Source organism: Chiloscyllium plagiosum, chromosome 19, assembly GCF_004010195.1.
Source record: "Chiloscyllium plagiosum isolate BGI_BamShark_2017 chromosome 19, ASM401019v2, whole genome shotgun sequence".
In the NCBI taxonomy this organism is placed as follows: domain Eukaryota; kingdom Metazoa; phylum Chordata; class Chondrichthyes; order Orectolobiformes; family Hemiscylliidae; genus Chiloscyllium; species Chiloscyllium plagiosum.
Genome location: NC_057728.1, coordinates 47,378,762 through 47,404,327, shown reverse-complemented (window position 1 = coordinate 47,404,327; position 25,566 = coordinate 47,378,762). Strand labels below are relative to the sequence as shown.

The 25,566-nt window shown below is 38.6% G+C and overlaps 1 protein-coding gene across 3 annotated transcripts in view; it reads left to right on the top strand.

Annotated features, from left to right (window-relative positions):
- The first annotated feature begins 1,628 nt into the window (after positions 1–1,628).
- The window catches only part of LOC122559755 (tryptophan 5-hydroxylase 2-like), a 46,432-nt gene continuing 22,494 nt past the window's right edge, over positions 1,629–25,566 (top strand). For all 3 annotated transcript variants that reach the window (XM_043709722.1, XM_043709720.1, XM_043709723.1), the window contains exons 1-7: positions 1,629–1,782; positions 9,905–10,045; positions 11,086–11,269; positions 19,537–19,637; positions 20,881–20,948; positions 24,195–24,391; positions 24,497–24,632. In XM_043709722.1, the coding sequence (XP_043565657.1) occupies positions 1,693–1,782; positions 9,905–10,045; positions 11,086–11,269; positions 19,537–19,637; positions 20,881–20,948; positions 24,195–24,391; positions 24,497–24,632 (917 nt within the window). In that variant the 5' untranslated portion in view covers positions 1,629–1,692. The remainder of the gene's footprint in view (positions 1,783–9,904; positions 10,046–11,085; positions 11,270–19,536; positions 19,638–20,880; positions 20,949–24,194; positions 24,392–24,496; positions 24,633–25,566) is intronic.

Here is a 25,566-nt window from a genome sequence, read left to right as displayed (position 1 = left end):
TTCCTAGATTTAGAGACTATTCTGTTAATTTTGAAAATAGAGAAAGCAAACAGAAATCAATTAGTGGCAGGCCAGTAGTTTAAAATCTGTCATAGAAAATAATGTTTAGAAACTATTATTAAAGATGTTATAGCGGGTACTTAGAAAAAGTCAAGGTAACCAGGCAGAGTTTTGTGAAAGGGAGATTATGTTTAACTAATTATGAGAGTTCTTTGGATAAGTAAGTGCATACATTGAAGGGAACTGGACGGCTTTTGATAAGATGTCACATCGAAGATTATTGCAGAAAATAAAAACTCATGGAATAGGAGGTGACACTAGTCTAGGCGGAAGATTGGCTAGCTGACAGGAAACTGTAGGCATACATTGATCTTTCCGGTTGGCAAGATATAATGAGTGATGTGTGGGGGGATCAAATTTACAATTCATGAAAACGATTTGAACGAGGAGACAGAATATATGGTTTCTGAATTTGCGGATGACAGAGTAGAAAATCAAAATACCAAGAGGATAGAGGTTCCAAAAGGGTTCTCTCTCTCGGCCAGTGTTGCCAGATCGGCTGAGTTCCTTCAGCACTTTCTGGTTTTATTTCAGATCTCCAACATTTGCAGTATTTTATTTTTAATTAATGTATTGTATATTCTCAGTATTAGTCGTCAGATGATATATGCTCATTACTTCCCCCCGTCTGATATTCTGTGTTCAATCCTCTGATGGGAATTCCATCTTTGTCACAGAAGCTAGAAGATAATGGGCATGGAGAAAAAGTATTGGGGAAATCTTGGTATGAAGGGGAGCAATGAAATCAATAAACCAGTTTATTTAAGACAAGTGCATATTGAATGAGAGGGAGAGAAAACAGGGGCCTCTCCCTGATACACTTATTGTTGAGGACTCTCACAAGGAGATAGTGTTTTGTGCATTTAATTGACAGATCTTAAATTTCACTGACTTTGGTGGCATTGAAAGTATTTTTTTTCAAACATTCAAACTGCGATTCATCATCAAACCAGGGATTTGGAAGCCACTTAAAAGCTGGGGAGAACCAGGGAACGGAGAGAGATAACTGTTGAGCACATTACAAACATATAACGTTATTTGCTAAGGGTCAGAAACCCCCCTCTATATTGAAATCTTTGGCCACCAATAAGAAGAGCGATTTAGTATTTTAACTGTTTAAATGCTCTCTGTACAAAGAAAATGATAAATGCATTTTTACTGTAACATTAATCCGATTTCATGAAATAATATCAGATCGGATGCATCAACGCGCGGATATTTCAGTGCACCCTGCTCTAATCGGTTGTGTAAAAACCCTTTTGTTATCACCTGGCTCTCAACATTGCGATGTAAACCAGAGGCTGAAATGTAAATCAGTAATCTTACAGCTGGAGTTCATTGCCATTGGTGAGGTGGAGAGGACTTTTCCGAAGTTCGCTGCTTGTTGGATGCTGCCTGAACTGCTGTGCTCTTCCAGCACCACTGATCCAGAATTAAACAGTACAGCCCATGCCTGAAGGAGCCCAAGAGTGCGGTTTAGTAAATTAGCATGCTCCGCCCTTCAGCTCGACAGGGTATTTAAAGATCCCTTAGCAGCCTCAGGCTATTACCCAGGCTGACTCGCCGTCCCAGTGAAGAACACTCTCCTACCCTTCCAGTCCTCCAAAACCTTGCCCTTAAAAACGTGCCAAGATGATGATGATGATTGGAAATAAATACCGGGCAAAACGAGGAATGTCGCTGGACTCAGGTTTGCCGAGGCAGCAACGTGTAAGCGACCAGGTGTGTTCACAGCTGCAGTGTGCTTTGGTCTTGAGAGAATTGATGGTGTGGGAGGAATAGATGCAGGATGTTTTTTTTAAAACTTAGAACAGAAGACATGAGAGGCCATTTAACATGGATTTGACTTTCAAGGCGAAATCCACAATCAGGACTGGTGACTGAGGCACAAATGATATCAGTGATCAACATGAAATGGGATGGATGGATGGATGGATGAGGGAGAAAGGGTTTTGAAGGCAATTGAGCACAGAGTTGCTCAGTCTGATTTGCTGACAGAGGGTGAACAGCAACATGGACTTGTTGAGCCACTTTGGCCATTTGTATGTTGTAAGGTTCTTATAACGAGTTGAACACCAGGTATTTAATTTTAACTACTTTTCATAACTGATTACCTGTTATTATATTTACACAGGAGTTCAGTAAGTCTCCTGATTTAGAGCAGATTGTTGCTATTAGTTGGTTTTGGTTTCTTAGCCTTTTCTTACTTAACAATCCTTAAAAACTCTTCCAACAGCTATAGTTCAATAATCCACTTCAAGATAAATGTCAAAGAGCAGGTTTTTTAATTGTTCCAGAGATGCATGCATCTCTAGCATTTATTATACATATCTTGATAATATTTGTATGAAGTTCCATAAAAAAGGCACCCAATTTACACTTGGCTAAACTAGTCGTGGTAGATCTAGGGTTTTGTAGTATACTTGCTGGAACTAAGAAATATTCAGTCTTTTCTGGCTCCTAATGCTTCATTGGATCACAGAATTTGTGTGAATCAACCCGCTCTATGTACCAGGATATACATATTTAGAATACAGTCTGTAAGTGTTTTTGCTGATGGAGAAATTCAGATAAACAACGGGGAAAGTGTATACTCAAGAAAGTTGATTTAATTTGGGATGCAATGAAGCTAATTGAGGAGTAATATTCAAGTGAATATAGATAGCTCAAGTTCTAATATGGATTGAATACTTACTTGAAATTAACAAACACTTTAAGGTAGATTCCCTGGTATAGTTTGACAAAAGAGATGCTGAGGCTGAGGGAGGTCAGATTAGTCCATGGAAGATAATAGTGAGGAAGGGAGAGCAGCAGTTTTTAACTAATCACAAGTTTCACATGGGTCAGTAATGCTCCATTATACATGTTACAGCTGATACGATTTTCATAGCTTTTTTTTGTCACATTGAGAACTGTTGTATTGGGTAATAAATAAAGCACACATATTTACTTTGTAGATTTACTTTTGTTATATTGTTTCAAATACCAAATTCTTGAGCCAAACCTGTTTAATGCTCTATTTGAAGATTGTGAGTTTCTTGGGTTTGAATAATAGCTTTATCAAGTTGAAGTCATTATGTCTGCCACACAGTAAAAGACTTTCCTGTGAATTCCATAAATAAATGTATCTTAAGAATTAGTGGCCACATGTTTTTATTGTGAAGTTTCATATACTTCCGATATTTCCTTTCCTTTTTTTATTATCCTCAGATTTGGCATCCCTCCAAAGCCAGCATGTGTTTCCCTGAGAAGGTGGTTGTTGGGCACCTGAGTAACTTACTAGGCTACTTAGCAGAACAGTTGAGTCAACCATGTTTATGTGGGACTGGAGTCACATGTATACCAGACTGGGTAAGGAAAGCAGCCTTCTTTCCCTAAGGACATTAGTGAATCAACTGGGTTTTTAATTTCAATTTGATAGCTTCACAGTCAGCTCACCCGATGATAACATTAGATATCCAAATTTTTAAAAAAAAATTACATTCACAACACATTCTCTCTGGAATACTGACCAAATCTTTTCCAGTACAGCAGGTCTTTCAAGTATTATGCAGTTTACGAACTGATATAAGATTGTTTTTTAAAAAAAGTTTTTATAAACAATTATCTAATATTGAGTAAAATTATTAATAATTAACCAGACTGTAGGAGGTAAAAATGTTCACCTCATATTAAATTTTATTCTGACATCTCTGAGTTGCAGACAGAATGGATGATAACTACATTATATTTGCTTATATTGAGGAATTTTAAAGATGGACAATACTTTGTGATCATATATGATGCGGAGATGCTGGTGTTCGAATTGGATGGACAAAAGCCAAAAGTCACACAACATCAGGTTATAGTCCTGATGAAGGAGCAGCACTCTGAAAGCTTTTGATTTTGAATACATTTGTTGGACGATAACCTGGTGCTGTGTGACTTCTGACTTTATGATTATATAGTTATTCCAATTGAAGACTCAGTTATGGCTTTTGTCACTGCAGTGAAATCACGTAGCGGGTTAAACTTGTAAACTATACAAGAGAAAATTAATTAAAAACAATGTTCACCAGTTACAGTAGACTTCAATCAAATATTCTTTCAATTCTCATTGTCGAGTCCAGAATTAATTTGCTCTCTATACTGGTAATAAAATCATACAATACTGGTATTTTGAAATTTGAGTTGCTAGTGGAGTTTGAAGCCAATAATATGCACTTTCCTCAAATTCATGTTTATAAATATTTTACAAGAATTGTTATTCCGCTAATTTGGCAAAATATTTGTAGATTTGCTTTTATTTTAAACATTTTTTAAAAATTAAGAATATTTTCATTAGTCAGCGGTATCTTCCTTATTTCAGTCTTTCGTAACAATTTTGCTTGATATTTTCTCTATACTTACCTTGTGAAAATGTTGCAACGTAAGTCCAGTATTATGTTAGATATGGATATAAAGCAACATACATTGATTTCACAATATAAATTAATCAACTGACTTCAGGTGGAGTGCCCAGTCATAAGCTGAATTTGCCTCAAGCTGTTTATATTTATCTGGCTATGAATTTAGTTTCTCATTCCCGTATATGAGTAAAATTGCTGTACAGTGCTTAGGTCATTGTATATGCATAATATCATAATTACTACAGCTAAACTGACTGAAGGCACCTATTGAGGTCCCTCTGCTTTTCCCAGCACAATGCCAGTTGATCATCCTTTAATATTAAGTACTGTATTTCATTTGTACTTTAGTTTTATAGCCAGGTGTCCATTCTACTGTTAACTCTTCCCATGTTTCTGGGTTGGGGATTGATACTGATGCACACTGGCTTTCTTGTACCAATTGCTGGAATTTTCTTTGGATGGCACGGTGTCTCAGTGGTTAGCACTGCTGTCTCATAGCACCAGGGGCCTGGGTGCAATTCCAGTCTCAGGCGACTATCTGTGTGGAGTTTGCACATTCTCCCCATGTCTGCATGGGTTTCCTCCGGTGCTCTGGTTTCCTTCCACAATCCAATGATGTGCAGGTTAGCCGAATTGGTCATGCTAAACTGCTCATAGTGTTCAGAGATGTGTAAGTTAGGTGCACTGGTCAGTGGTAAATATAGGATAATGGGGTAGGGGAATGGGTCTGGGTGGGTTGGTTTTGGTCTTCGGAGGGTCGGTTGGGCTGAAGGGCCTATTTTCACATAGAGATTCTATAATCTAGTAAGTCCTGAAATGGGAGTTGTACTTTGGGTCTTTTAGCTCAGTGGCAGCAGCATTACCAACTCCTACTCCTAAACTCCTAAAAAAAAGACTTGTCCTGTTGCACTGAATGCCCTGTCCAAAATAAAATAATTGCAGCTAAAGCTCAAAGCCAGGATAACTCTGATCAAAACTGAAGGCAGACATGTCAATCTTTGTTGGGATACTGAGTTTGCTGTAAACTGGAATACATTCAATGAACATCATGAAAAAAATCAACTGTCAGCATTGTAAGAAATGTGCTGTGCATTACTCTTTATGCTATTTCATAAGAGATTAAAAATTGCTCGACAGTGTCATATAGTATTCCTTAATTAAACACAAATTAATAATTTTATACAATGAAGATAAATTCAATTTGGTTAACTCTTTATTTTTCAGTGAAAGCTGTTATAGTATATAGGGCATGAAGACTTCTATAATGTAGTAATCATAGAATATGGAACAGCACATCATAATACAGACCCTTTGGCCCTCGATGTTGTACCAGCCTTTTATTCTACTGTAAGATCAGACTAACTTACATATCCTTCACTGTACTAACTTCTGTGTGCCTATCCAAGAGTCGCTTAAATGTCCCTAATGTATCTGACTCTACTGCCACTGCTGGCAGTGCATTCCACGCACCCACCACTCTCTGTGTAAAGAACCTGCCTCTGACATATCCTCTAAACCTTTGTCCAATTACCTTAAAATTTTGCCCCTTGTGATAGACAGTTCACCTTGGGAAAAACTCTTTGGCTATCCACTCTATCTAATTGTCTCAACATCTTGCACACCTCTATCAAGTCACCTCTCATCCTTCTTCGCTCCAATGAGAAAGCTCCCTCAACCTTTCTTTATAAGTCATGCCCTCCAGTCCAGGTAAATGTCCTTTTCACCCTCTCTAAAGCTTTGAAATCTTTCCTATAATGAGGCAACTAGAACCCCTGAACACAATATTCTAAGTGTGGTCTAACCAGGGCTCTATAGAGGTGCAGCATAACCTCACAGCTGTTGAACTCAATCCACCTGCTAATGATAGCCAACACACCATATGCCTTCTTAACAACCCTATCATCCTGGGTGGCAACTTTGAGGGATCTAACAATTTGGACCCGAAGATCCCTCGATTCCTCCACACTGCCAAGAATCCTGTCTTTAATCCTGGAAAATTATTAGCAATAAAAGCCTCACACAATTTAGAGAAATAAGTCAATTAAAGGAATAACGATTAAGTATTGCACAGTGTAACTCAGGTTGGGAAATGACTTAATAATCCGAAGTGATGGTAGATACATATGATTTTTCTTGTTTGGCCTTTTCAATTAGCAGAATAACTGAGTCTGGGAAATGACACTTTGTGATGTCAGTGGTGAATTGATCAGCCATTTTATATTGTAAATTACAGTGATGGTAATTTTAATTAAAAAGAAGAATGTGCATTCACGTAAATCTTTTAGGAAGTCATTGTGTTACATGTTTTATGGGGACGTTTGGTCCATCAGTAAAAAAACATTGCTTTTGTCTGATCAACAAAGCAATTGTACTTCATCACACATGTTATTCAAACTGACCCCATAAAACATATGCGACTTCCTAAAATATTAATTACCAAATAAATACTCTTTATGTTGGTAAATATTATTTTACTAAGTGTCCTTAAGCATATATTACTGGATACTGCAAAGGGATATAAAGAAATGATGGTGGAAAAAAACTTGAAAGTGATTTTGTGACATGGCAAAAATATTTTTTGAGAAATTTTACAAAAGAATGCAAAAGGTAAGAATACAGTTTTACAGTATTTGCTACAGTACTGTAGGAACAATGCTTGCTTGAAGAAAACAATCTCTGACCAGATTTGACAGTCAGCAAAGCTTCAGTATATTCTTGTCGTTACAATTGAGATGGTAGTCAAAAGCAGGAGAAATTGAAATCATTAAAAATGCAATAAGTCGTTTGAAACTAAACTGATGGGAAAGGAAATGTAGATGGAGTAAAATGCAGTAAAACACAGCTTACAGTTATACCCCAATCAAAAGCAAAGCCACAATTAGGGACTTGACAGAAGTCTATAAAATTATGAAGTACATAGATAGGGTTGATGGTCAGAATCTTTTTCCCAGAATTGAAATGTGCAGTAACAGGGGAATGCATTTATAGCGAGAAGGGAAAAATTCAAAAGAGATGTGAGGGGATGGTTTTTTTACACAGAAAGTGGTAGGAGTCTGAAACACTGCTGCCAGGTGTGATGGTGAAGGCAAATACAATAGGGGTTTTTAGATATGCACATGAATATGCAAGGAATGGAGGGATATGGACCAAGGACAGGCAGAAGAGATTAGTTCAATTTAGCGTCATGTTCAGCAAAACATTGCGGGCTGTACTGTTCTATGTTCTATGGAGGGCAGAAAGAACTGAAGTAAAAGATTACTAGAACTGTGAATGTTTGCCCCAAATCCTAGAGATATGCCCTTTGTTGAAAAAACAAAGTGCTTTACACATCAGTGGGAAAGAAACTTACGGTTGTTATGACAGATTATCAAGGTAGCGAGCAAAAAATACATTCCCAGTTAAACACAAAGGAAGGTTTAAGGCCCAGGATTTTCAGTCTGGCCCTTATGAAATATGAAACTAATTTCCAGATCTACACAGGAGAACTTCGGAGCATGCTTTGGAATGTTCGTAATTGAAAAAGTTAATGATTTCATTTCAGGACCTGTCATGATGAAAACAAATTACGTAAATTCCTATATCACGCAGGACATAATTGTATCTGACAAGCTCTGGGGTTTCCTGTTGAAGGAGGTAAAAGTGGAGGAAAAGTAAATCTATAATATGCAAAGGTTTGTTGCATAATTCAAATCGATGATTACATGTCGTGTAATACCAGTACAGATAGTTTCAGGACCAGAATTTCACCTCTGGTTTTTGATATGCTGCTGGAACAATGTGGCTTATCTCATCGCATAATAAATCCCAGATAGGGGGTGGGAGGAGCAATACTAAAAAATGATCAGAAACTTAGAAAGTTACAAATTTAGATTTTTAGAATGCAACACCCTTCCTAATCATTTGTGTTTCCCTTGCGTTCCCGTATCAGTTTGTCAGTCTTCAGCCAATTCAATCTACTAAAAGTCAAGAAATGTCTTAGGGCTGAATTGTAGCTATTAGATATGAGCAACTGCCCTTGAGATCAACACAGCATTTGACTGAATACAAACATAAGTTAGGAGCAAAAATAGGCTATTTGGCCCCTTCAGTATGCCCTGCTATTCTCTAAGACCATGGCTGATCCATATTTCAACCCAACCTCAGTTCAACATTTACCTCATTGCTTATCATGAATCCATTCATCTCTGCCTGAAAACAATTCAACGGCTCTGCTTCCACTACTTTTTGCGTCATAGAAATATCTGTCTTAGGTGAGTGAACATTTTGAAATACATGCACTGGAATACCCAGATCTCTCTGCATCTCAGAGCTCTGCACTCTTATTATTTAGATAATATAGGTTTTTTTTAAACTTTTTGTGCTAAAATGGACAGTTTACATTTTCGCCTATTTTATTCCATTCGCCAGATCTTTGCCCCTTCATTTAAGCTATGTATATATTTCTGTGTAATTCTTTGTTTCCTCTTCACAATTTTCTTTCCTACCTAGCCTTATGGCATCAGCAAATTTAGAAACCATATCTTCCGTCCCTTTATCCAAGCTATTTATATACATTGTAAATAATCGAGACCCAGCATTGATCTGCAGCACATGATTCATGACATCCTACCAATTCTGAGAAGGATCCATTTAAACCTGTTCTGTTTCATGTTTGCGAGCTATCTTTGGTCTATACTGACATGTTACTCCTTACATGATGAGCTCTTATTTTCCACAATAATGTTTGATATGGCATCTTATTAAATGCCTTCTGGGAATCTATGTATAGTCATCTGCTGGTTCCCTTCTATCCACACCACACGCTAGCTCTTCAAAGAACTGATAGATAGATACATGATTTCCCTGAGCATGGCAGCAAGTAATGTTCGTAAAATATAAATCAACAGGAATCTGCATGGTGGCGGGGTGTTGGGGGGGGGGGGGGGGGAGCGGGAAGGCGCGGGAAGGCAGAGGTGGGGGAGACATTCCAGTGGCTGGGGATAGATCCAGCTTTAAAGAAGATGGTTGTGATTGTTGCAGGTCAATCATTTCAAACTCCAGACATCATTGCAGGATGTCTTCAGGACAGTGTCCTTAGCCCATTGATCTGCAAATGCTTTATCAATGATTGTCCTTCAATCAGGTAAGATCAGAACTGGGACTGAAAGAATGCACAGACTTCAGTTCCATTGCAATTTCTCTGAAAATGACAGTCCAAAACTGCAATCAACCAGACTTGGAAAACATCCAATCTTGTCCTGATAAATGGAAAGTATCATTCACATTATACAAGTGCTAAGGAATGACCATTTCCAGCATGTGGGCGCCTGACCGCCTCCCCTTCAGATTCAATAAATTACCATCAGTACAGCCCTCTCATTTTCACGGTTATACACAGTTATTATTACTACTTAAACACATTCTTCTGATTTGATAACCACTTTGTAAAGGAAAACTGTTTGAAACATTTCTTGCAGGTAAATAAAGGGTGGTTCAATAAACATGATGAGAAGAAAGTTAGCAAAGGAAATGGCAAGAATGAGAGTACCAGGACAACAATTCTGTTTGCCATGAAAAATGAAGTTGGTGGACTTGTGAAAGCCCTTCAAATCTTTCAGGTAAGATTTATAATGTACAGAGAAACAACTGAAGATATCATGTTTACCTCCTGAAAACTAATTGCATTTACCTATAATATAATATAATGTTTGCATGGACTCCTGATCTACAAAATCATATTTCTTCTCATTTTTATTAACATTCTCATAACAACAAATTCCTATGTCCACGTTGGAAACTGTTTGTGAAAATGTCATGCTAAAATTCCACCATCCTCTCTGTAGCGGGCATGTAGTGCTATAACTTTGCACTTTAGCTCCATTCCCTTTTTTATTATTCACTTGTGAGACTTGGGTGTCGCTGGCTGGTCATTGATAGCTCAGCCCTATTTGCTGTGAAGAAGATGGTGGTGAGCTGCCTTCTTGAATCACTTCAATCCATTTGCTGTGGGTTGACCCACAATGCCAGTAGGGAGGGAATTCCAGGATTTTGACCCAATGACTGTGAAGGAATGGTGGTATATTTCCAAGTCAGGATGGTGAGTGGCTTGGAGGGGAACTTGCAGGTGGTGGTGTTTCTAAGTACCTGCTGCCCTTGTCCTTCTAGGTGGAAGTGGTTGTGGGTTTGGAAGGTGCTGTCTCAGGTCCTTTGATGAATTTCTGCAGTGCATCTTGTAGATTGTACACACTGCTACTACTGAGCACCGGTGATGGAGGGATTGAATGTTTGTAGATCACTTTTGAGAAACCCAAACTTGAAAGCAAAATACTTCTGGAAATCTTAAATAAAATTAGAAATTTCTGGGAATAATCAACAGGTCTGGTGGCATCTGTAGAGTTAAAGCTTCAGGCTAATGATCTTTGTTCGGAGTACACTCCGTCTCTGTATGCCAGATTTCCTGATATTTGCTAGTTAACTCTGATAAACATAAATCATAGTGTTTGTTCAACATAAAGACAGTGTTCAAATTACAACATGAACTACGATTGAAGCTAATATAATTTTGCCTCAACTGTAACACCACTTTTGCCAAACCAACACTTCATTTTGACTCTCCCTGTATATGTTCCAAATTTTGAATTAAATTCTATTTTATCAGGACAAACACATCAACCTAGTTCATATAGAGTCCAGGAAATCAAAGAGGAGAGCTTCGGAGGTTGAGATATTTGTGGACTGCAGCAGCACGAAAGAAGATTTTAATGAACTGATTCAGCTATTAAGAGTCAACACAAACGTTATTTCTCTGAATCCACTGGCCAACAACTGGACAGAGGAAGAAGGTATGAGTTGCAATTCACACCTTGTTCTGCAGTGGTCACATTAGTAAAAATGAGTGATTCCAGCTGGCTGGTCATGTAAATTTTACTTTTTAACCTCTGGGACCCAAAGCAATTCAGTGGCTGTGGTACATATGTCAGTAAGAGAAACAGAAATTGCTGGAGAAACTCAGCAGGGGTGGCAGGACCTCATAAGAATGGTCACTGGACTCAAAACATTAATTCTCTTTTCTCTCCACAGAAGCTGTCAGAGCAGCTGTGTTCCTCCAGTCATTTCTGTTTTAGTTCAGAACTTCAGCATCTGTGTTTAAGTATAGATTGATACGAGAATTTGTTGCATATTAATCATTTCTATTGGATTTGAGGGCGCTGAGTAAAATTGCTCTGGGATAATTTACACTTTTCATTGAACAAATAGGTGGAAAATAATTATTCTTCAGAATTTCCCCAACCTAAAATTTCATGTTGGAATTCATATAGTAGAAAGGTACTTTATTTTAAAATTTGTTATAGTCGGTGTTGTATGGAGAAATGCCATTGTACCTTTACTGGTTTGATTATTGTAGTCTTGCGACCTCTGCTGTTGCTATGTGTAAATTTGTGTGCAATCTGTGACAGTTATTAAACACACATTACTTGGAACATGCTATCATAGAGTCAGAGAGATGTACAGCACAGAAACAGACCATTCGGTCCAACTCATCCATGCCAACCAGATAATCCAACCTAATCTAGTCCCACTTGCCAGCACCCGTACCATATTCCTCCAAACCCTTCCTATTCATATAATGTTGCAATTGTACTAGCCTTCACCACTTCCTCTGGCAGCTCATTCCATACATGTATCACCCTCTGCTTGAGAAGGTTGCCCCTTAGGTCTCTTTTATATCTTTCCCCTATGCCCCCTAGTTCTGGACTCCCCTACCCCAAGGAAAATACTTTGTTGATTTAACCTACCCATGTCCCTCATGATTTTATAGACATCTATAAAGTCACCTCTCAGTGTCCAACGCACCAGGGAAAACAGCCCCAGCCTATTCAACCTCTGCCTATAGCTCAAATCCTCCAACCCTGGCAACTTCCTTGTAAATCTTTTCTGAACTCTTTCAAGTTTCACAATATCCTTTGGTAGGAAGGAGATCAGAATTGTACGCAATATTCCAAAAGTGGCCTAACCAATGTCATGTACAGCCAAAACATGACCCCCCCAACTCCTATACTCAATACTCTGACCAATAAAGGAAAGCATACCAAACGCCTTCCTCACTATCCTATCTACCTGCAACTCTACTTTCAAGGAGCTATAAACCTGCACTCCAAAGTCTCTGCTCAGCAACATTCCCTAGGACCTTACCATTAAGTGTATAAGTCCTGCTAAGGTTTGCTTTCCAAAAATGCAGCTCCTCACGTTTCACTATCCTGTCTACCTATGATTCCGTTTTCAAGGAGCTATGATCCTGCACTCTCTTTGTTCAGCAACACTCCATTAAGTGTATAAGTCCTGTCCTGATTCGCTATTTCAAAATGCAGTACCTGACATTTATCTAAATTAAACTCCATCTCCCACTCCTCAGCCCATTGGCCCATCTGATCAAGATCCTGTTGTAATCTGAGGTAGCCTTCTTTGCTGTCCACTACACCCCCAATTTTGATGCCATTTGCAAAATTACTAACTATACCTGTTATGCTCACATCCAAATCATTTATATAAATGATGAAAAGTAGTGGACCCAGCACCAATCCTTGTGGCACACCACTGGCCACAGGCCTCCAGTCTGAAATACAACCCTCCACCACCACCCTCTGTCTTCCACCTTTGAGCCAGTTCTCTAACCAAATGGCTAGTTTCTCCCTGTATTCCATGAGATCTAATGCCTTACTGAAGTCCATATGGATCACGTCTACTGTTCTGCCCTCATCAATCCTCTTTGTTACTTCCTCAAAAAACTCAATCAAGTTTGTGAGACATGATTTCCCACGCACAAAGCCACGTTGACTATCCCTAATCTGTCCTCACCTTACCAAATATATGTATATCCTGTCCCTCAGGATTCCCTCCAACAACTTGCCCACCACCAACGTCAGGCTCACTGGTCTACAGTTCAATGGCTTTTCCGTACCACCTTTCTTACCAACCTCCAGTCTTCCGGCACCTCACCTGTGACTATCAATGACACAAATATCTCAGCAAGGGGCCCAGCAATCACTTCCCTAGGTTTCCACAGAGTTCTGCGGTACACCTGATCAGTGGCTGGTGATTTATCCACTCTTATGAGTTTCAATACATCCAGCACTTGGTCCTCTGTAATATGGACATTTTTTAAGATGTCACCATCTATTTCCCTACATTCTATATTTTTTATATCCTATTCCACAGTAAATACTGATGCAAGATATTTGTGTAGTATCTCCCCATCTCCTGTGGCTTCACACAAAGGGCGCCTTGCTGATCTATTCTCTCTTTTGTCCGTTGGTAAAAACCCTTTGGATTCTCCTTAACTCTATATTTGCCAAAGGTATCTCATGTCCCCATTTTGCCCTCCTGATTTCCCTCTTGAGTATACTCCTACTGCCTTTATAGAATCTCGATTTTTCAGAGCTGCAAAGGAGCCAAATTCCATGGAAAAGACAGCAAGTAAGGTCCAGGTGAACATATGTAGATTTTCAGAGCTGTAAAACAGCCAATGACTGAAAAAGAGAAATGAACAAACATCAGTCTGCAATATTGCACTATTCAATGAGTAAGAATGGCTGCACAATTTTCACTCCATGCTGCTGTGGAAATGAAAGAAGATGTGAAACAGAATTGGATTTTTTTCTATTCTCAATAGCAAAATTAACTTTTCAAAAACATGTATAAAAGTTGTAAATCTGCCATAAGTGCTGGGGAGATAGTATTACAAGCCAAATTGCAGCCTAGATCTAAAGGGGGAGTAGAAATGTCAGACAGCAGAACCTTTGAAAGCTTTCAAAATCTGTTTTGAACTCTACATTAATGTTATATAATAACAATGTTTGTTCAACATCAGAGCACAAATTGGGATCCCTCAATCTGTTAAGGTCCAAGGTGAAAAGAGATAAACTGGCTGCCCTTCTTTCTTCATCCCCTCCTACGTTGGTTATAAAAAATTAATTTTAAAATGATCTCTTCCCTTGTGGATACCTTTCTCCCAAAACAAATTGCTCTTGAAAGAGAGCCAAGAAAGTCAGGCTTTCTTGAGTTTACAAAGAGTGAGTTTATTCATTGCCAAATGCATGAAGAATTAGTGATATAACATACACCTTATTTATAATCTGTGTGCGGTATAAAGTCATAGAGTCATAGAGATGTACAGCATGGAAACAGACCCTTTGGTCCAACTCGTCCAATAAGAGTTCAATAAGATAAAATTGAAAAAAAAATGCAGATCAATTGCTGAATTGTTTGTGCAATGCAGATGATAGGAACATTAACATTGGCAGTTGGAAAGCCAGTTTCGTACCCCTTAGTTTTGGAGATAGATTAATTTCTGTCATTCTGATTCCTTTGGACCATGATTGAATTCCAGCATTCAGGATGACAGTAAGATCATTTGTTGTCCTATTTTCCTTTTGTCTGACTACTACCTAGCTGGTGTCTACCACTTAGAATGAGAGCAAGTCTTTATTTGCAACACAACTGTGACTAGAAGCAGTCTTTTGACTGTGACTTTCATTGTCTGCCATCACCTGAACTCAGGCTGGTTCACACAAGAGGATTTTATCCACTGTCCTTGGGGTTCCTCAAAGGGAAAATTCAAAATAATTCTTGGAGAGGAGTTCCAGCTGCTCTCTGGCCTGAAAGAGGAAGTGCTATATATAGAAAATAAGGGAACAGTCAAGAAAATGACAACTCTGACGGTCCAGATTATGTTAGACCTCCTCATTTTATTATTTTTTAAATCAATTTTGGTTGGAGCTATAAACTAAGAATTGTGAACCATTTAATTTCATTTTGCCAAAGTTACGGTATTGTTAGGAAATTGCTAAGTCTTCTAAACTACAATCAGGTGTCAATAATTTATTAATTGTGAACTCCAAGATTGGTTATTCAAAAAATTGGAATTAGGAACAATTAGGAAAAATTAGGAACAATTGGGGAAAATTTTGAGGGTCTTTGCAGGTTTTAATTTTTACTGTGTTGCAAATATAAGAGGTTAAATGGCGGATTTGGTTGCACTGTCTGTCTGTGTTGTAACAGTTATAGAGTCAGAGTAGCATGGAAACAGACCCTTCAGTGCAACCAATCCATGCTGAACATAATCCCAAACTAAATTAGTTCCATTTGTCCTGCTCCTGGCCCATATAGAGTCATAGAGCTGTACAGCATGGAAACAGACCCTTCAGTCCAACTCGTCCATGCTGACCAGATAGCTGAGATAGATCTAGGCCCATTTGCCAGCATTTGTCCCATATCCCTCTAAATCCTTTCTATTCATATACCCACCCATATGCCTTTTAAATGTTGTATTTATATCAGTATCCACCACTTCCTATGGAAGTTCATTCCATACACGCACCACCTTCTGTGTGAAAAAGTTTCCGCTTAGGCCCATTTTAAATTTTTCCTTCTCATCGTAAACCTATGCCTTCTAGTTTTGGACTCTCCCACCCAGGAAAAAAAAACGTTGCCTATTCACCCTATCTATGACACTCATGATTTTATAAACCTCTATAAGGTCAACCCTCAGCCTCCGATGCTCTAGGGAAAACAGCCCCAGCCTGTTCAGCCTCTCCCTGTAGCTCAAATCCTCCAACCCTGGCAACATCCTCATAAATCTTTTCTGAACCCTTTCAAGTTTCACAACATCCTTCTTATTGGAGGGAGACCAGAATTGCAAACATTATTCCACAAGTGGCCAAACCAATGTACTGCAACATGACGTTCCAACTCCTATACTCAGTGTACTGACCAATAAAGGCAAGCATACAAAATGCTTCATCACTATTCTGTCTACCTGTGATTCAATTTTCAAGGAACTATTATCCTGCACTCTCTTTGTTCAGCAACACTCTCCATGTTCTTACCATTAAGTATGTAAGTCCTGCCCTGATTTGCCATTCCAAAATGCAGCACCCACATTTATTCAAATTAAACTCCATCTCCCACTCCTCAGTCCATTGGCCTGTCTGATCAAGATCCTGTTGTACTCTGAGGAAACCTTTTTCTTTTTCTACTGCACCTCCAATTTTGGTGTCATCTGCAAAGTTACTAACCATATCTCATACGTTCACTCAATCATTTATATAAATGATGAAAACAGTGGACCCAGCATTGATCCTTGTGGCATACCACTGGCCACAGGCCTCCAGTTTGAAGAGTAATCCTCCACGACCACTCTCTGTCTTCTATCTTTGAACCAGTTCTGTATCCAAATGGCTAGTTCTCTCTGTATTCCATGAGATCTAACCTTGCTAACCTGACTACCATGAGGAACCCCTCAAATGCCTTGCTGAAGTCCATATAGATCACATCCACCACTCTGCCTGCTTCAATCCTCTTTCTTCCTTCTATAAAAAACTCAATCAAGTTAGTGAGACACGATTTTCCACACACATTGCAGCATAATAGAACTCAGAAAATAATTGAGAAACTGAGAGTGTGTAAAGATCTCAATAAAGTTTTGCAGAAGTAACAATACCCCATGCTAATTATTGAAGTGCATTACTACAACTTGATAAAGCAATGTCTTTTCTTACGATATAAGGGTGGTTATTGACCAGTAAAGCTGGATGAAATGTAGCTTTCTAAATACGTTCTGAACACCATTCGGGAGGTACAATTGGTTGCACATGCTGTTTGACATTTCCACGGTTCCAGAAGAGTATCAATACAGAAAGCATGAGATAATCAGCAATCTTCTCAAATCAAAAGCTATTGCCCTGGTCACTGGGTGTGGAGGCATTATGGAAGAGGCTATCACAGACCACAATCAGAACCTTGTATGACTGCTGGAGAGAGCTCACCAGCTGAACAAGAACGCAACTTAAAATCCTGAAGTCAAGCATGTAAGTCTATCACTGGAAGGACTTTACCTGGATCCTGACAAGGTGAGGGCTGCAGCAAGCAATCATTTGAAACCATTGCAATGATTTGTTGATTTTCTTCTTATCTTTGAGTCATGGAGATGCATAGCATGGAAACAGACCGTTTGATCCAACTCGTCCTTGCCGACCAGATAGTCTAAACTAATCTAATCCCTGTTTACCAGCATTTGGCCCATATCCCTCAACCTTTCCTATACATATCCCATCCAGATGCCTTTTAAATGTTGTAATTGTACTAGCCTCGAGGGAATCAATTTAGTGCAGTTGGCTGGATTGTCGAACTGCTAACCAAACTTCTTGTTTAATTTGTCATCAGTGTGAACCTCCATTCAATTGCACTGCTGAATAGGCTTCAGTCAAATCAAATAGGAAATGACAAGTTACTAATGCTGTATTACAGTGTCAATGGAAAAGTCACCTTCACAGTGCAACAAGTCATGGAGCAGTTCTTGTGCATTAAGGACTACCTATTGCATTTATTCCACGGGTTTTGTTTTGCACATGGTAGACCCAGATATATAAAGAGTACTTTGTGGTGCCCTTGCTCGTGCACATTTTAATCTGCATCTGTTTGGGAGTCACAAAGTAACAGTGGACCATGATCATAAGCCACTTCACAGATCTTCCTCAAATTGCATCTTTCTGCTCCAAAACATCTGGAAAACATGTTACATGATTGTGCAGAAATATCAAGTGGACATGAATGAGAGTGGGATATCATCAAGCAGCACTGACTCAGCAATAATTTCCTCAGTGATGGGTTCTTCCATGGTCACTCAGTTCCTGACCTCATTACAGCCTTGGTTCAAACGAGGACAAAACAGCTGAATTCCAGAGGAGAGGTGAGAGTGACAGCCCTTGACATGAAGGGCACATTAGTTGAATGAGGCAAGAAGGAACCCTAGTAAAGTTGCAGTCAATGGCAATCAAGGGGAAAACTCTCTGATTGGAGTCATTCCTGACATAAGGATGATGATTAGGGCTGTTGCTGTCAGTCATTTCAGTTCCAGAATATCACTGCAGTTGTTCCTCAGGGTAATGTTTAGACCCAACCATCTTCAGCTACTTCATCAATGACTTTCCCTCAAATTGGAGGTTAGAAGTGGGGATGTTTGTTGATTTTTGTTTTCACAATGCCCAGCCCATTCACGACTCCTCACATGCTGAAGCAGTCTATGTCCAAATGCAGTAACACCTGGACAGTCTCCACATTTGGGCAGACAAGTGGTAAGTGCCATACAAATGCTAGGTAATGAGTATCACCAAGAGAGAATCTAACATCATTGATATGTTCATCACTTTTTGACAAATAGTTTGTCATGTATAAATGGTGTAACCATTCAGTAATATTGACTCAAGTGGCCTTTTGGGTAACTTATCAGCTGTGGTGACTATTTATTGTTATTGCTGACTCATTTCTAAATGAATTAATTTTATCTGTTGTGTAAATTCCAGTTCCCATCATATATGAAAGTTTAAGATTGTGCCATTTAGTTGCAACTTGTTGATACTGTTATTGTGGTTCAAATTACAGTTCCTCTATTTTGCAAGGCATTCCTTATTTTGTACAGCTCACCAAAACTTTAAAGTGGCCATTATGACAAATTCCTCCATATTCTCACATAAACTAAATGTAATAATGAGCCCATCCAAAAAGAGGAAACTGTCCAGTCACTAGTTACTTATTAGCTCTTCTCAGGGGCAATAAAACAATTATGCAAATTCTAATAGTGTGCAAGTCCTGCGTAAGATACATATGAACATTACATTGTAACTATGGTCAAGACAATACCATAATCAATATTGTGAAAGAACATTCCATGCTAACAAATTTGTGCGCTATAAAAGATTGATTGTTCCTCTGTAAAGGAAACCTCTTTACAAAGGCGACTGTAAGAACAGTCCCAGGGAGGGATAACAACCTACCCAGAAATTTCACAATCACTAGACGTTTTCAGACTTTATTTGGTACAAGTGTGTATCTGAGATGCATCTGATGCCCAGTATGCACAGGGGAGAGCCTCCCGTGACCTCAAACCAGGGAGTGTAGAAAAATTGTGACCTCAACATTACTTTGGAATTATTAGTTCATGGATTTTCAGGACAACCCTCATTTTTGAAAACTACTCTGTTCATTCTAATTTATGTAGCATATAGAATGTGCTGATGGCTTATCAGTGTTTGTACTTCTTTTTAATGTATAGAATTGGATGACATCCCTTGGTTTCCAAGAAAGATTTCTGAACTAGATAAAACTTCCCAAAGAGTCCTGATGTATGGATCAGATCTTGATGCAGATCACCCAGTGAGTACCAAAAATGAGTCCACATTTAAACAGCAACATGGGGAATGGAGTTGCCATTAGTCTCAGGCTGACATTCGTGAAAACACTAATTAAAATGCAGTTCTCTATTGTGCAATTAAATGCAATTGTGTCCAAAATAGTAAAGATGAACAAGATGAGTCTAGTTAATCTGTTGTAGTTAGCTCAGCCCAGTTCGTTTAAAAAAAAAATTACCCCACTTTGACTCCAATGAGCTGCATTGCGATTTTGTAATGGACTAATAATCTGGAAACCTAGACTAGTAACCTGGTCAAATGTGAAATTAAATACTGCCATGTCAGATGAAGAACTTAAATTTTACCGATTAAATAAATTTGGAACACAAAAATCAACACCATATTGGCGCCCATGAAATAATCAAATCCAACTGATGTATTTTAGGGAAGGAAATTGCTGTCCTAGCTGGGTCTAAGTGTGACTCCAGACCTATGACAACGTAGCAGATACTTAACTGCCCTCTCAGATGGCCTAACAAATCTCTCAGTTGTCACCACAAACTAGTTAAGGCCAGTTAGGGTTGGACAATAAATACTGACTTTGACAGTCTCGGTCCAATTGCATTCAGATATAAAAGTGAGCTTTTTCAACAAAGAAAATTCTTTAGCTATGACCAGGACAAATTGCCCTGAAAATGTTTAGATTCAGAGGCCTTGCCTCCCTTTCCAGGTGAATCCTGCTAGTTAATATAAGGGAGGCATTGAAATAGTCAGAATATCACTGGAAAAGATAATCCAGGGGCCACGCTCTGGGACATGGATTATAATATAGATATTAATTAAATACATAATTAAATCTGAATATAAAGCTACTCTCCAAAGTAGTGACCATGACATTACTCGTTGTTAAAAAAAATCCCTGACTCACTCATGTTGCAGAGGGAAGGGAAGCTTAAAAATTTAAAGCTGCAATACTTCTGTTTTCTGTTTCTACATTGCTGAACTCTGTGTGATCTGGGCTTCCTCGATGAAGCAGTTAATGCATGTGCAATTAAAAGTGCTGCTGTCACAGTTTTCAATGTGTATTATAAGTTTGCACCTTGTTTTCTTTAGCATGGGCATACTGTCTGTTCTGATAACAATTCAATGTTGCGTAACAACCTTTTAAAGTGCCTTTGTCTTAGATTGCATTTAGACTTTAATAGCAGTGTCAGTGCAAAGCAGTTCAGGTTTGCTACCTGGCAGCCTTAATCTCCCTCTGTTCTCAGGGCTTTAAAGATGATGTGTACAGAAGTCGAAGAAAGTACTTTGTGGATGTTGCTATGAATTACAAAATGTACGTGGTACCAGGTAACAATGAGAATTTCATTGATTCTGCCATAAACATTCTGTGATTTGGTTTGTTTCCAATAAGCTACAGATTTATGTAGACATTACTGCCTCAAAGTTCATTTTATGTAGTACAAGCTGTACCATCATAGGTCTACTACAAAAACATTGTCCTATTGGTCTACGATCAATGGGTTTCTTACAAGGAAAGCTCCATAAATCTGATCTCAGGAAATTCCAGCATTAGTTGTTATGCTGCAGTTGATAAGAGACACTGAGCAGAGATGGCAGTATGCTTGGTATTATTAAATGGGTAAGCAGAGATTTGGGGCGGAGAAGAAAAAAGGAAAGTCATTTGACTCTCAAATTCCAAGTACATAATTCTGCTTTCCATCTCAAGCTACCTACCTTGTGTTTTATTGTTGCGTGAAATGTGTAAGAATTTTGAACATTACAGAGGGATGATCTGTGTTCACAAGGCCTGCTAGCACACCCCTCCATTTCCTGCATTTTAACTCTGATTTGATATGACAAATTAATAAATAATTCTGCCCTTGCAGCTCTTTCAATTCCAACACCAGTACTCAGAAACCCTGTCTCCGCGAGGAGAGACAGTCCAACCTGATTTCCCCAATGCATAGAGTCATAGAGATATCCTAGGTAAATCTCATCCCATTTGCCAGCATTTGGCCCATATCCCTCTAACCCCTTCCTATTTATATACCTAACCAGATACCTTTTAAATCCTGAGGTTCCTTTTAAATCTTTTCCCTCTCATCTTCAATCTGTTCCCTTTAGTTGTGGACTCCCCCACCCTGGGGAAAAGACCTTGTCTATTCACCTAATCCATGCTCCCATGATTTTATAAAATCATAAGGTCACCCCTCAGCTTCTGATGCTCTAGGGAAAACAGTCTCAGCCCATTCAGCCTCTCCCTATAGCTCAAACCCTCCAACCCTAGCACCATCCTTGTAAATCTTTCTGAACCCTTTTAAGTTTCACCAACATCATTCCTATAGCAGGGAGGACAGAACTGCACATAGTTTTCCAAAAGTGGCCTAACCAATGTCCTGTACAGCTGCAACATATTCTCCCAACTCCTATACTCAATGCACTGTCCAATAAAGGGAAGCATACCAAACGCCTTCTTCAAGATCCTATTTACCTGCGATTCCACTTTCAAGGAACTATGAAGCTGCACTCCAAGGTCTCTGTTCAGCAACACTCCCCAGGACCTTGCCATTAAGTGTATAAGTGTATATATTGATTTGCCTTTCCAAAATACAGCACCTCATATTTATTGAAATTAAACTCCATCCGGCACTCCTCATGTAAAGAAGAACATTACAAATTATGTGACAAGATGTGAATAATCTACATTTAATTAAAAAAAAATAACTATATATGCTATAATAATCTGATCATGTCACCCAGTCCTGGAACCTTCCTGTTGTGACATTTCTACATTTGTATTTTCTCTTTGTTAAAAACAAACACACTAAATTGTCACTTCCATCATTATCAATGCTCAACAGATAAAATGACAAGAACATGCAATTTTTGAATTTTGCAGTTTTCAATGTAAAAAATGTTGTAATGACTATTAAACATTTCCCGCCATTGTGCATCCATGACAATGGACTTTTAACACTTCTCAAATTAATAATGAATCACTTTAATTAAGAAATAGGAGAGTCATTTGAATGTGGGAGAACAGCACTAAAATTTGGAGGCTGTTGATGCAACAACACAGGATATATATGGAATGAAGAGTATGGAATATATCAGAATGAAAGATCTGTGCAAAAACACTAAGTATGCAGGGAAATCTTTGCTAGGAACATAACAACTAAAACACCAAAGGCAAATGGATTGCCTTATTCTACCAGGAGGGAGCATAGCAAGAGGAGTAGGCCATTCAGTCCCTTGAGCCTGTCCAACCTTTCAATAATATTGTGGCTGATTTATGGCCTGACTCCAAATAGCTGTCTTTGGCTGATATTCCTTGATCTCTTTGCTTAACAAAACATTATATATCTCCAATTTAAAATTCACAATTGATTTGAGCACCAATTGCCATATGTTGAATAGAGTTCCAAACCTCTACCACCTGTTGTATGTAGATATGCTTCCTCAGATCTCTCCTGAAAAATGGGATTCATTTTAATTTCCTAATGTAACCATTTTCCACACTACATCAATGTTAAAGTCTAAACACATTTAGTTAGTTGTCCAAAAGTAAATCATATATAAATATACAAAGAACTATGGGTTATGCAAACAACATTTCTGTCTTTATAAATAGCTCCTGTTGAAATTACAAACATCCAATAGAGAAAGTCTTGGCTGTTGAGGTCTCAACACACGTCCCCACTGACTCCAATGGCTCATCCAGAATGTTGTACTGTATACTGTTCCTCCTACTGTTCTTGCTCCATCTCTTCACAATTTTCAACTTCTCCCTATAGAATTCAAGTACGTGGCCTCTATGATAAGAACATTGTGAAGCATAGAGTTTAATTTTGTGCATCCTATCTGGGCAGATTTGAAGGCCATGTTGACTGATCTCAAAGGGTTGCTTCAACACCCTACATTTTACCCAATGAGATCCTTGGATTTTCCTTGCTTCTCTCTGTTATTAGTAAGTTGAAAGTCATTAGTCTTTAGTTGTGGAGTCTCTCTGGACTGAGTGTCTGCACATACACTGTCCCCTGACACTATCTGTTCCTTCTTATTAAGTAAGGTTCTCTAACTCTGCTTACCCAGTGACACTCCTTTAGTTACATCTGTGCACAGTAGGTTATCAAATACAGGTGTCTAGTATTGTGTCCAAGATCTCTCTCTAAACCAAGTGAACAGTACATAAATCCCAGTACTATATACCACAGAATTGTAATGTTCACATTCTTTTTCAGATAAGATTTGTTATGCTTTTTTTTCAGAATTTTCCATCATTTTCATACTTCAGTTTTGTTTTCTGTATCCTATTGTTTGAAAGAATTGAAGTTTATCAGTTAGTTTAATGGTTTCAGGATGGTGCAACCTTTTTGAAGACTGACTTTATTCCTGTAGTATTTAAGCCTGTAGAGAACTGACTTCCCAGCCAATTAAGATGTGGGTCACCACAAAAATATTTAACAATCAGTTGACTGTGTTAAAAAAAAAACTTAATATTCTCCATAACCAGATGGTGAAAGATTGCAGCAGCAATTAATCTCATTGTTCAATAACGTGACCTGCTGCTGCTCTCTAGTGGCCAACCCATTCCCAGAGTGGAGTACACAGAGGAAGAAATTAAGACTTGGGGAACGGTGTTCCGAGAGCTCACAAAACTTTATCCAACTCACGCATGCCGAGAATATCTTAAAAACTTTCCTCTTCTGACAAAGCACTGTGGCTACAGAGAGGACAATATCCCCCAACTGGAAGACGTCTCAGTATTTTTGAAAGGTATTTGAGATTACGACTATTGCACTCTGAAATTTGTCCTTCCCCTCCCCTCCTCTCTATTTATGGAGTGAATTCGAGTTGAAATGCGTTTGCTTCATGTTTCAGAACGATCAGGCTTTGTGGTCCGACCTGTAGCTGGTTATTTGTCCCCAAGGGATTTTTTAGCTGGCTTGGCTTTTCGGGTTTTCCATTGCACTCAGTATGTGCGTCACAGTTCGGATCCCTTTTACACACCAGAACCGTAAGTTTCTGTTTGCCAGGTTCGAGCCTTTTTCTTCGATCATTCTAAAACTTGCTTGCGATTTAATTAGTGGCTATTTTATGAATTAATACTTTTCCATCATATTTCAGTGAATGTATGTGTTAGACTATAAATGTTACTGCAATGCATCATTAATGTTATAACTATTAAGTATTCGATAATCTGATTCTAATTTAACATGCGTATGGAATTTTAGAACCCACATTCGTCTGTAACTTTAACTTTGAGTTCTTATCTAATGTCCCGAGGCCGTTCCTGTATATGCTGAAGTGGCATTTTTTTAAGGTCGCTGTTCCACATTATGTAGAGAGCTGAACAGATTCTGCTGCTTATTACATTGCCTTCAAAGACTATATTCGTGAAGGAAACGACTCCCCATTGGAGGCACAGAAATATCTGTCTTGCCTTAGAGACCTAGATCATCTGATTTGCAGCTGCATTCCTGAATCATGGACCAATATTAAATAATCGGTTGCAATTGGAGGGTGGATTAAAAAAGTGTTTTAACTTCCCACAATGGGGAGATTTGCAGTACAGATCCCTCCTTCAAAGATTTTCACTCTGCTTTCTTCACTCTGGAGTTAGGTTATGTCCTGAGGTTGGATTTATAACTGATAGATGCAGCAGAGATCATGTTATACCAGGCACTGCAATAGTAATGTAAATGCACATTGGTGTAATGTAAAAGAACAACATAATCCTATATTTATGATAAAATAAATACATAGTCTGTTTGATAATTTTATCCCTACTTTAGATTCTTTTAATATTAAGACCCACTTGATCAAGGGGGTAAGCAGCTGCTGTGCACTTCACATCTCTATCAATTTCTAAGGAATTCATTGTCGAACTAAGCCTCTGGGAGGTTTTAAAGAGTGAGCTGGAGTGATAGATTTATGTTTATTCCTTCGGT